The sequence below is a fragment of the Rhamphochromis sp. 'chilingali' genome, assembly GCF_963969265.1.
Source record: "Rhamphochromis sp. 'chilingali' genome assembly, chromosome: 21".
NCBI lineage: Eukaryota > Metazoa > Chordata > Actinopteri > Cichliformes > Cichlidae > Rhamphochromis > Rhamphochromis sp. 'chilingali'.
In genome coordinates this window covers 8,084,994-8,098,347 of record NC_137949.1, presented here as the reverse complement: position 1 = coordinate 8,098,347, position 13,354 = coordinate 8,084,994, and the positions used below count along the sequence as shown (strand labels likewise).

Sequence of the window (13,354 nt, the reverse complement as noted above, 5' to 3'; positions counted from 1 at the left end):
GGTGGAAAACAAGTGGGACAATAAGGTTTGATTATAGTGTAAAGGTACAACAGTATTTTTAGCTGTTGGCTTCAAAAGGCATTCAACAGTCCCTTTCAAAAGCAATTATAATCCTTCAAACAAATATGACCAGTACCTATTTAAGAGGCTTTGTTGCGGGTATTTATATTTAATACCTGAAAAAAAACTGAAAAATAATATAAACCTAAAACGACGCCTTAAACATTAACCTAAGAAAACTAATGTTCTTGCATGTATGTCATTACTGTTAATACCACATGAGTCAGCGTCTCAGGCAGGTTTTACTCTGTTTATCACACACCCCAAAGGTTTTTTTCTTAGGGTTTTTTTTCATGAAAATGTCCAATTCCTACCCAGGTCTTAAAAGAAGTTCCACTATTACTTCTGTATAAAAGTATTAACTATAAAAAGATTAGACTGACTACCTTAAGACAGTCTATACCCAAGTTAGAAAACATAGCATTACCTCTGGACTCTTTTTGCAGATATCTCATCCATAAATAGTCAAATCTTTATAGTAAAAAGAAAAGAGGGGGGAAAAAAAGTATTTTTGTCAATCCCCTCTCCACACTCATCATACATTCATGAAACTAACTTCGCTCCAGGTTATCAAGGTCAAGTCAGGACCTTGGTAAAAACCAAAATGTCTTTTCCAGCGTCAAAGACGGCTGTCCTTCCTCGTGACTTTTCCACATCAGCATTCAGCCAAATTGATTGAAGTGAAATGGAACTGAGCCCAGCGCTGGCTGAAAAATGTATAATCAAGATATCAATTGTATTTATGGAGGGAATTTGACAGCTTTATGACAAAGAGAGAAGAATGGATGAGATCATGTCAAAGTGATATAATAACAGAAGGAGACAAACAAACAAGTCTGTATTACTGTGATACGACAGTACTGGTAACCTCTTCATTTTCATATCTTTAATATTCCCTTCAATAACCACCATCAGTCACCTTTTTTGATGTTGCTACAGCCACGTTGAGACAGTGAGCCTTCTTCAGATACTTTCAGTGACAGTGTATACTGACAGACTGGGCAGATAACTAACACCACTAACACTCTATTCTCACTGGGGGGCTGTAGCTATATGCTAAAGTCACAATAATGGCACAGCAGATCTATAATAGGTTTGTTTTTCTTGTTTATTGTTCCAGTTTAGCGTGCCAGCATTTCCTAATTAGCAATAAGTCACAACTTACAGATGATGAAACCAAGGTACTGGACATATTTATAATGTGGGCTTGACACAAAGCCACAGGATCACCCGAATTCTTAAACCAACTTGAATCTACTGACAGATTGACGAGTCCCTCTTTGGTTTACTCTCCCTGAGGCACTGCTCAGTAAAGAATCACTTTTTGTACAAGAAAAAAAAGACTAACTTTTGAAAACACCCACCTATTTTCAAAAACTCAGACACTCAAACTTCTAAATCTATTTATTTGTTTTAGCTAAACTTCGTTTAAACCTTACTCTACTTTTTCAATGAAAAGGGAGTCTGTGGAATTTGGCCCCTTCTCTTACATTAGAGATAATGGAGCGGATCATTCAGTTTGTAGTACAAGGAGGAATAATAGTACCTCAGAACCGACAGAAAGTGCACTCTCTTTTTACCATATCAGGACATTCATTACCAGGAATCAGTATTAGAAACAACAGCACACAATGTCAGCTGTTGTTTGGGTTTTTTTGTTTCGTTTTGCAAAAACTATGAATTGAAGAAAATGAAACAACTTGTAGAGCCACCTTTAACAGCAATAACTTGAAGTAATGGTTTTCTGTGTGACTATCGGTCTCTGCAAAGTCATGAAGCAAGTTTAACCCACCCTTCCTGCTTCAGTTTTTTGAAGTTTGCAGACATTATTATTTATACACAGATCTCTGCACACCCGTTCTGTTGTAGATTTGGTGCTGTGCTTGGGTCACTGTCCCGCTGATTGACCCAATTTGGTCAACCTTTAGCTCTGCAATGCTTTGGTATACAGAGTTCTTCTTGGTGGACTCAAGGTGCTCAGGCCCTGTGGCTGCAAAACAAACCCAAACCCCATCCACCAGATGCTTGTAGATAACTTCAGTGTTTGCAGTTTCACTGAGCGTTGTCTGACCTTGGAGTGGGTTTGCTTGGACATCCAGTTCTGGGAAGATCAGCAGCTGTCTTGAATGTTTTTCATTTGAGAACATTTGTTTTAGTTGGTGATATCTTTCTTTCTTGGTTTTGTATAAATGCACATTTGAATACTCCAGAAGTGCAAACTGCCAAAACGTCTTTATAGAGGCGGTCACTGCTGCTGCTGATTAATTCGAGTGCCATCAAATATCAGCACCTGGCTCACTACACATTTTCTGTATTTTGGCTTCATTTTTGCTAAATAAATAATGACACAGTGTAATATGTCACGTTTTGTTATTCATTTGACGTTTTATTTATGTAATTTTAAGAAACGGGTTATTTGTCTTATGTCTTGGTATGTAAAACCTCAGAACTGATAAAGGGTTTTACTGATAAAGGCCACGTTTGTCAGTAATATTCTGAAACCAGGCATGAATCAAGAAAGGGGAAATAAAAATGAAAATAGAAACCCCTCCTCCTGCAGCTCTTGCTCTTTTGAGATTAAGCACAGCACATGCCTGTGCCCGTGCTTAATACACCTAAAAATAAGAGGACTTTTTCATTGTTGACCTTTGGCCTCACATGGAATTTAAACCCCACTCTCCAAGATCAAGATCCTCTGCTTAATTCATTGTGCTGCCACATCCAACTTTCTTTCTGACTTTCATGCTCATTATACTGCTTTCTGCTGCTCATCTCATCTGGTCTAAAGACTGATTGGTAGGAAGGTAGAAACGGTCTAGTTAAATATATATAAAAACATATAATGGTGAATATGGTGGAGTTACACACAATTGAATGCTGTCCTAGAAAACGGGCTGGAAAGATACATTTGAAACAAACATTTTCTCATGAATTAATTAAACAGACAGATGTTTTTAAAATTAGATTAAGATAGGAGCTGCTGTCTCTTGGTATGACGTAATCACTGAGTTATTTGCTTTTCCAAACCACTGCTTATTCAGGCAGACAGGATGTGATTAAAAGTCTTAGTCTTAGATTAATTTGACATGGTGGACATATTCCACAGTGGTCTGTGATAATTTGTGACACAAATTAAAAGCAAAAATAAGATGCAAACAACTAATGATACTGGGATCAAATGTATGTGACAGCTACACTTGTGAGGCTGGGGGCAGCCAGGAACGAAAACAAAACACTCTAATCAGCATTCAGCTGTGCTGTCAATGAGTAATGCACTGAAAATCTGTGAGCAGGAACTGCTGTGCATGACAAACATTCTGCACCTGCAGGTGAGAATTTTGACAGCAGCGAGATTTCAACATATTACAGCTGTATAGAGAGAGAGGAATATTACACAAATCACTGGAGCTCAGGATGTGAACATACTCACTGAGATTAAGGATGAACAGGAAGACAATTACATAACTTGAGATTATATCAATTCATCCTACCCTTCCATAGACTTACCTATACTTAACTGTAGCATCTACCCCCTTGCAATAATTCTTGGATGTTTGGGAAGGCTGTCAGCAGTTTTATAATTTACTGAAGACACTGGATATAAAGTAAATTTTTTTCAATCAATTCCATAAATGCTTCCTGTTTTGTTCATCCTGATAGTTCATTAGTCTGGAACTGACTGTCACACTGGCGTATAGACAGATACAAAACCGATAATTGAGGTGAGTAAAAATGAGGCATTTTATGCTTTTATTTTAGGCCCGACATAAGTACAAGCTGTTCAACGTGAAGAAGAGCATTATCACAGCCGTTTTGTTTTTCTAACTTGTCCCCAGCTTGCACCACTACAGCCCTCTTGTCAGATGCCTTAAGTGTTACTATGTATGGAGACCCAGCCTAAGTGGCATGGTCACCTGTCACATTCAAAGCAAATGGGCATCTCTGTCTTTCCTCCTCTCCCTATGGTGCACCTGGGACTGTTACCATGGCAACAATAACCTGGGTTGACCCACCGGGATTGTGGTGATGGGGTCAAAATCATCTGCACCTGCAGCTGAGTAGCCGTCCATCAAGTCAACACCATCATGCCACCGGTCTGTGGAAGGGCAGCGCCCACCAGAACTCCACAGAAATTATTGAAATGTTTCTCACGCGGCTTTATTCAACAGGTTTTCTTTTTCTTCCTTCCTATATGATGCTGTATTGATTATGATTATGCTGACTGGAAGACAGTGGTCTCCTTTAAAAAAAACCCACCTATCCAAGTTTATTTATTTCATGTAAACTTCAACTTTCATGTAAATGTTTAGCTTAAAAGATGAAAAAAATGTTCCTTGTCATAAAATGCTAATAGATAACATGTATTATATATGTATGTACTCTGTATCTGACAGTTTATGGATGTAATTCCTTATGCATGTAGCATTTTCAAGCCCTAGGCAAAGTTTGACAGCACCAGATTCAGAATGAGTTTGATGCTGGTGACTGTATAAACAACATTAGTCAGTGAGACAAGATGTTAACCCTTATGAAGCTTAATTGTCTCTCATTTTCTACCTGTATGTCCACCTGTATCCATATCAACTTACTAACAACTTCAACAACATATTGGCATTCACATAGATTCATGTGTCCGGCCAGTTTAGCACGTGTCATGATTGCGATAAGACTCACTTTAGCTGCTGTTAGTTGTGCCACTATGTTTTTAGAAGGTGGTCTCCGACTCTGTTTTTGCTATCTGGTGCTGGTAAAAGGGCACACAGCTTTTTTTCTAAAACATGATGCTTGTTGCAGCTGGTAATGATGTTGATGTGAGTGACAAAGAAACCAAAAGTAAACTAATGGCTGCAAAACTAAAAGAGAAAGCTCAGCTGAACACGAGCAGAAACTATTGCAGGGGACTGCAGATTATCCTGGGATTTGCCTGTGGGTTCAGTATATTCGAATCTTATATGTACAGTATTGTTTAAACCTAACAAAAGTGTTAAATTAATATTTGATGAGGTTTAAGTTAATCTTTAGCATTTTCTTTCTAACAGTTTGTTTTACAGATTAAACAACAGATCAAGCTTTCAGCTTTTCTATAAAACCAAAGAATTATTTTTATTTATGGAGTCTATTGCCTTTAATTTCCAACTCACTTAAAAATCCTTATCAGTGGCTTCATCAAGTTTATTTTTCTTCCTCCTTGTCCAGACTGCATACTCTAACCCCTGCTGCCCTCTCACTTTCTTTCCCTCTCTCTCTCTCTGTACTGACCTGGCCCAGGGCTGATCTGGTTGTCATAGAGGTGGATGTCATCTCCGCAGGCGATCGGCGAATCTTGTCCCTCCTCTCGGCCCTCGCTGCCCTCCTCCTGCTCCACCTCCCGCTGCTCTGGGGACACAACAGCACAGGGTCACCTCCTGGACTTCACCGGCTACCAGGCAGGGTAGCAAACTGACTTTAATTATTGTTGTTATCCTCAGCCAAAGTCACAAAATCCAACAGTCAAATTTATTTTAGTGCTTTGTAGATGTTTATGGCACACTTTCAAAATGAGGAATAAATAAAAGAATGTGAAAGGAATAAATAAAATTTCTGAGTGAAGTTTTTCACAAAATAAATCTAGTCCAAAAATCACTCAAAAAAGGTAAAGCTTTAGACAGTGACAGGAAATTATTACAGCAATTATGCTTCTCTGTGAAAACTCATCTGACAGTCAGTGAACCATCCAGACTGTAATAAACATCTGCTGCTTAAAACAAAAACCCTGAAAATTATAAGAAAATATTGCTCAAGTGTCACCTGAAGTATGACTAGAGAGCTTCTTTCTTCCAGACAGTCTCTTTCATTGTCAGATGATATGGTTGAGAATGACAGTGTGTTCAAGTGAAAAACAGGAAAAAAAAGTTATGTCTAGATATTATTAGACATAACTAGTCGTATACATGTCAGTGTTTTAAGGTGTAATATACACCTTAAAACACTGACATGTATACATACTATCAGTCTAAATACCAAATACTTCTCCTTCCTCTACATCTTTTAAAATAGGCAAACTATGGACCTAAAATTTGTGTCGGTGTACATTAAGAGATGAATCTAACCATTTTCGGATGGACAATGTCCAAAATATCCAGACTTAGTCAAACAAAACCAGTGTACAGGATGTGCCCTTTAAGGTGCAAAAGCTGAAATTTGTTTTTTCAGCTTACGATTCCTCTCCTGTTCATATGAATACATAAGAGTAGTGTTTTAATGTCAATGGAAGCAGCAACAACTACTAAAAGGTGCTTTCAATTAGTGTAACGCACAAATAGCTGCAAGCAGCGGTCCTTTATGCCTAAAAACCTAAAAATGCCACAAATTGTCGAAGAATATTAAGAAAATTAAGCTGTTAGACAAGTGAGACATGACGAGTCTTTTATGAATCAGCAGGTAAACGCTGTTTTTCGCAGGGTTTTGGTGTGTAACGGTCAGGACTTTGCATGTTGGAAAGCATCACAGGACTGAGCCTGGAGCTTGTTTGGATGACTCATTCCTTTCCCTCTTCCCGAGACAGCGGCCCCCTTAAATCCAAAGCTCCAGTAACTGGTGGGCTCCCAAATATCATCCAGCGATCGGCTTGATGCGACAAGAACAATATCTCACTTGCTCTTTATCTGCTGACCTTATACGTGAGGAGCCCCAAATTTCAGTTCATTCAGTTTGTCTTGCATCAGGATCAACCCTCAGCATTTGACATTATTTGAACTTCACTGTGTAGTTGCCTTCCCTGCATCCCTCTGTGCCTCAGACTTACCAGCTGGGCTCTGACTTTCAAATCACCTTGGAGGAGAGAAGCAACTGCTAAACTGCAAGCACTAAATTAGAGGGTTAAAAAAAAGGAATGGCATTAATTTTAGGGAAATGTATTAAAACTTATTTATAAACTAATGCATGAAAAATATTCCAATCTCTCCATGTAGCAATCATGTAATTTATCTTTATATAACATATAACTAGAACTCCAAGTATGCAAAACGTCACAATTAGAGCTTCTTGTATTAAAAATAAATAAACTATGATTGAAATAAACGAATCACTGCTTCCTAAATGTAAAGCTATGCTGCCCTGCAGAACTTTGATCGGTGAATACAACATCTAGAAAGAACAAGAGCTAAGGGACGAGGAATGTTGAAAACGTTAAACGATTGATGTGCATCCTTCAAACTGTGTGCAGGGTTTTGCTGCTGCCTTTGAGACGCCGTGGGACATAAAGAAACAACAATCACACGGTAGCATGTTCGGATCATTAAAAGAAAGTTTGGAACTTTCTTGCTTCGTGTTTGGAGAAAAAAAAGATACATAACTGCCATGTTTGGTGAATAACACCACTGTGTCTCAGTAACCTGTTCACTTCTAACACCACAGCAAAGAACTAAATGACACAGATAGCATATGCACAGCAGAGCTGCTTCTGCAGCACAAGACACACTTCAAATATTGTTTACTGTGCGACTGTGATTCACCCTTTAATTGCAAAGTTCACAACAAGAGCACTGACGTTCCAAAACAACCTTTGCTAATGAACCACTAAAGATAACAGTGGTTTGTAATGCCTACTTGCCAACAGTATTGTAATTACATTAATATCTGATAAAAGGTCGCATAATAAAGACATTTATGTTGAGCTGCGGCAGGGGGTCTTCTGTGAATGTGCCGAATGAGACTGTGTGTTGCAGGAGGGGAATAATTGGCTGGGGGAGACGGGGAGATCCAATGCAAGTGTATTCTGTCTTGACTGCCTGTGCTGCACATACTAATTGGGAGCTTCTCCTTGGCTTGAAGGTAATGAAACTGCCGTTATCATAACACAAAGTTTGTTGTTTATATCCAAATGGAGGAGAGTGTGTAAGCTGGGAGAGGTTTGGGTTGTTTTTTTGTTTTTAATTTTACGTGTGCTGCAGCTCCAATCTTTAAATCACATCTTTCACTCTAAATATACCTTACACAATACACATTACTGGTAGGAAGATGTTCAAAGACGTCGATGACAGCGGCTATATTCAATTTGAGGATTAGGCTTTTAGGTTCCATGCTTTTCTTTCCATTTTTAATACACAGTGGAAGAGGAACAAATGTTGAAAATTTTGTCCTTGTGCTGGTGGTTCACACTCACCCATTTCTTGAAAGAAGTATCCATTCTTGGACATCCCAGAGGGAGGCGCCTCTGTGAGAGCAAAACAGAGAAAGACTGTAATTACTGAGCTGAATCTAGGCAACGGTAACAGGCCCGGCAGGGAGCAATTACTCGTTATTATTTTTACACAGCAATTGCTGGTATGAGAAATGTTATGAATACAAATACGCATCATTTTCAGACCTCTTTGTCATTCAGGGTTATTATACATGGAAAAGATCTATGCATTTAAAGGTAAAACACAAAGTAATCCACGGATTATTTGCTTACAAGCAAAAGTATTTGTTCTGTAATGGCCGCTAGAAGATGTAACAATGACTTCTTATAACACACTGCATGCGCACACGTAAATAACCCAGGAAGGCCTAAAATATGTTTGTCCTTGACATGAACTTTATCCTAACGAGTGCGGTCTATTTATTGTAAAGATGATCCAGCCAGTCATCAAATATTTATTTTTTAATTAAACTATAGCTCTGCAGTATTCACAGTTTAAAAAAAAACAAAAAAACAAACCACATTTAGCTCTTAATGAGCCCATCTATTCATTCTCTCGATAAAAAAAAAGCCCTGTCCATCTAGGTCAGCTGTCTCCTGAAAGTCTATCCCTTGCATTTGGTACTTTATTAATCATTAAGTGCCAAACCAATGTCCTATTATTTTGCATCTTGCTTTCAAGAAACAGCAGGTACTAATACATTCATGGTACCCACAGGATGAAAAATACAGCAGCGTTACATTAAATGAAATTCCACGCATCACTAGAAAATATTTTAGAGTTGCAATTTTGATCTTGACATATTTTGTTGATGGTTATACGTACGGATTGTTATAAAGCACACTCTGTGTACATTTACATTTTAATTCAGTCTGAGCACATATACCAGGCTGAAAGCTGCATAAGAAAAAATATGCTGCTAGACGCCAGAAATAAAATACGCTGTACAAAAGTGAATGAGGGAAACACTTTTGTTTGCCTACTGCAAGGAGAGCCATGAATGCAAATGTGGTACAGATGAAACAAATATTACCATTTGGGTATGGGTGTGGGAACCGAGGAATACAAATAACAAAAATTTGTAAAACTTATTTTAGGTATTGTACAGACTTGAGAAGGTTTAAAAATGCTTATTTTGACCATGAGGAATGGTGTATATTGTCAAAACTGATCATCGAGGGGAAATGCTAGAAGATGAGCTGTGAAATGTGTGGCAAGAGTTGCAGTTGCAGACTTTTTGTTGCTCTGTCACAGAGTTGTCAGACAAAAATGTCATTTAAAAAAAAAAAAAAAAAAAAAAAAAAAAAAATTCCAACCCCAAAAAACTCAACCCCTGTATAACACATCAGTTTCATTATTTTCCCATTACTTAATTGCCTCATCAGCACAAACATGTGTATCTCTGTTTCTTGTGTACATAGATCAACTTGCAATGAGACCTTGTAATATAAGATTTTGATAGCAAAATTTTCCACTCAGTGCAGGACAATGATCAGACTAAAAGTGAGCATAAATTGGATGACCATGTAGTTCAACCAGAAGGCAAAGAGTTCCCCTAAGGAAGAAACATTATCAGTAAAACGCAAGGGCTTCCTTCATTACATCTAAAACATGTTAACAGGCAGTGATTATGAGCAGTGCACATCCTTTCATCAGCAAAGGTCTTGACTTTTCTAATACATTCAGCGATAATCCACATTGAGTTTCGCTTCCAGGCCAGCACTCATTTTGCATTGGTGGTGTGCAGCATTTTTTAAAATGGTGGATATCTCATTTTGGAATTAAACTTAATCTGGTGAAGAGCTCCACTACAAATGCACTGAGGGAATTTAGAGTACAACATTTCAGAGTGTTTGTCACGCGGCCCTGTGGATGTGTGCAGCATGCGGATTGCGCAGAAAAAAAGAGAGATATGGAGCAGGGATACTTTGAAGGTTATTGAGACATTGTGAAGGAAGAGAGGTGGCCCTACCATGCTACCAGACTTCAGTGAGGCTCTTATTGAGCATTAAGCAAACATGTTTACATACTCATCCCATAACCACAGATCAACGGCACGTTGCGCGGGTAGTTTTCTGATTTGACTACTAAAAATCACAGCATCCTGGACAAAGGGACACACACTGGGAAAGAAATTGCACAAATACTCACAGATGTGCACAAGCACATACACAACCACTTTCACACAGACAAAAAAAAAAAATCATTATACAAGAACCGAGTGCCTCTTTTAACATGGCGACTGTCATAGAAGAGGGAAGTAAAGACTTACAACAGCTTTCTCTTCTGGAAAGGATTCTTTGATGTGACAACATCTAGCATACAAATACAGCATGCAACTTTAATTACACAAAATGCTCTTTCACTCTTGGGATAGGACACACAAAGCAAAACAATTTCAGAGTTAAAAGACCCAGGGATTCATTTATCCTCAAAACAATCAACTTTTTTTTAAATCCATACAGGTTCCTGCCTCAGTCTGCCACACATGCATACATTCAATCTTCTTAAGATTTCACCTCCTGCACTTTGACTGATATGGTTAATGCTGTGTTGATTTTTTTTTTTTTTTTTTCATGATTTCAAATAGTTTCTAAACCAACCGTTACCTGTTGAAAACATACAAAAGACCACTGATACATTTTTATACCTTTAAAGTGCAGTGAAGCTACAGTACTGTGCAAAAGGTTTTAGGCAGATGAGAAAAAATGCTGTAAACACAGAATGCTTTCAAAAATGGGAGTGTTAATCCTTTATTTACAATCAACAAAATGTAGCAAATGAACAAAAGAGAAATGGAATGAATAAAATCAATAATAATAATAATAATAATGATAATAATAATAATAATGGATACTTTATTGATCCCCATGGGGAAATTACTTGTTTTTCTCTGCATTTGACCCATTCACTCAGTGAAGCAGTGGGCAGCCCACTAAGCAGGCGCCCGGGGAGCAGTGTGTAGGGACGGTACCTTGCTCAGGGGTACCTCAGGGTAGCCGTTAAGTGGATTCGAACCGCCGACCTTCCGATCATGGGGCGACCACTTTACCTACTGAGCTATCCCTGCCCCACCCAATATTCGGTGTGACCACCCTTTGCCTTCTTCTAGGTACACTTGCACACAAGTTTTGAAGGAACTCTGTTTCCGGGTTGTTCCAAACATCTTGGGGAATCAACCACAGATCGTCTGCGAATGTAGGCTTCCTCAGATCCTTCTGTCTCTTCATTAATCCCAGACACACTCGATGATGTGTGGGGGCCATACCATCACTTCTAGTACTTCTTGTTCTTCTAGTACTTCTGAAGATAGTTCTTAATGACTTTGGCTGTATGTTTGGGGTCGTTGTCCTGCTGCAGGATATATTTGGGGCCAATAAACAATCATTTATATTTCTGGAAGCATTCTTTGTTTACAGCATTTTTTCCACACATGCCTAAAACTTTTGCACAGTACTGTAAATGGTTGGAAATCATGGCTCAAGTTGACCAGATAAAGCTTTGAATCTCAATTATTTCATTTAAAGCATGTGTCTAACTATCTTGCTTCACTTACTAAGAAATAGTCACCAACACAGTATATCTGACAGATTAACTAGTGGGTCTGTATTTTCAATAGTCATGCTGGTATTGGCATTCATAAAGGCAGATAAATGAAAATTTAAAAGGTAAATAAGACGCCGGAAAATCACCCTTCAGCCAAGTTATGAGTGTCGAAACTGCATAATTTATCCACCCGAAGGCACTCTGCAACTTCCCTGTTGGCAAAATATGTGCAGAAACACAACAATGAGCTGATCTAAGCAAAGCGTAAAAGCAAGTAAGCAATTACACAGAACGAATGTTAAGGAAATCTTATTATATTCTGTATGTCTGAAAGAAAGAATATCAGCTGTATACATTGGTCGCTAGCACATACACCCTCTTAAATCTACCTTGTCCTTTTTTATGTTTAGCTTTTCTAATAATCGTTATTTGCTTTTCAAGTGTTGGCAGGCATATAGATTCTTGTTTACATGCGGACAGAGCCACAGCGATAGCTACCCAGTATTTGTGTTATGCTAAGCTACTCTTGCACTTCTATACTGCTTCAAAATTTATGCCATGCAGCTGGTTGTATGATAAATGTACACATACATAAAATGTCTTTTTAAGAAGATATTTACACATTTCCCATAACTTTTCATAACTAAAAAATACAAAAAATAAATAGCTCCCTGTACTTCCTTAGAAAACCTGCATGATTAAAACCTATCGGTTACTAATGTAAGATATTTTTGTGATTTCTTATGATAACTGTCACTGCACAAGAAAAAAAGAAAAGAAAAATCGGTTGTGACAAGTCTGCTTATCGGAACATTTTTGGTTGTGTTTCATTCTGATGCATAAAAGAAGTCAGCAGAAGCAAGTTTGTAAAACTAAACACCCTAGTGGTATTTATTCTCCAGGCTTTCTTTCTAACACTTTATCCTCAAGCATTAGGGGGGAAAAAAATCAGTTCTGTCATCTGAGTTTTTTGTGCTAAAGAAAAAAATGTATGTGGCATAATTCACCAACATCCTGCTACTGAACTATCCTCTGCTTCTCCAGGGTATGTGTTGGATTGTTATGGCAGTCATGCAAACATTATTTTTCTCATCTTTGTACCCAACACACACATATGCATCATCCCCATGCAGCCCGTTTATCTGCAGCTATTACATCAAACATATCTTGAATAGCAGACGACGAACATGGATGCACTGAAATATGTAGCTTTTATATTTTTGCATAGCCAGCTTTATTTCAGCTTAACTGTGACATCTGTTATTTTTTCTACTGTTTAGTCATTTTACATGTGCAGCAAAATAAACCCTGTAAACACAGACATGCTCACCGCTTAGCAGCCTGAGGTGGTGCTAGTATTCCTGCGTCATAATCTGCTCCGATCCAAATCATTTTTCTTTTACTCGTCTTCGCACATGCGTCTCTCTCCTAGCTATAATGAAGATAATGATGATGATAATGTAACTATCATTATGGCTTCATTAACCTTCTTTTAGCCATAAAACAACAAGCCTTTTTATATAAACGTGACGTTAGTCTCATAACTGAGTAAGTACAAGTCATAGGTGTCAAATAAAAATGGGAAA

The 13,354-nt window shown here is 38.1% G+C and overlaps 1 protein-coding gene across 2 annotated transcripts in view; it reads right to left on the bottom strand.

Annotated features, from left to right (window-relative positions):
* The window catches only part of slc4a11 (solute carrier family 4 member 11), a 72,902-nt gene that overhangs the window by 41,706 nt on the left and 17,842 nt on the right, over positions 1-13,354 (bottom strand). The window contains exons 2-3 of one of the 2 annotated variants that reach the window (XM_080871280.1): positions 8,204-8,254; positions 5,320-5,436 (exon numbers count right to left, since the gene is read on the bottom strand). In XM_080871280.1, coding sequence (XP_080727406.1) covers positions 5,320-5,436; positions 8,204-8,254 — 168 coding nt within the window. The remainder of the gene's footprint in view (positions 1-5,319; positions 5,437-8,203; positions 8,255-13,354) is intronic. The other variant, XM_080871281.1, reaches the window with a different exon arrangement.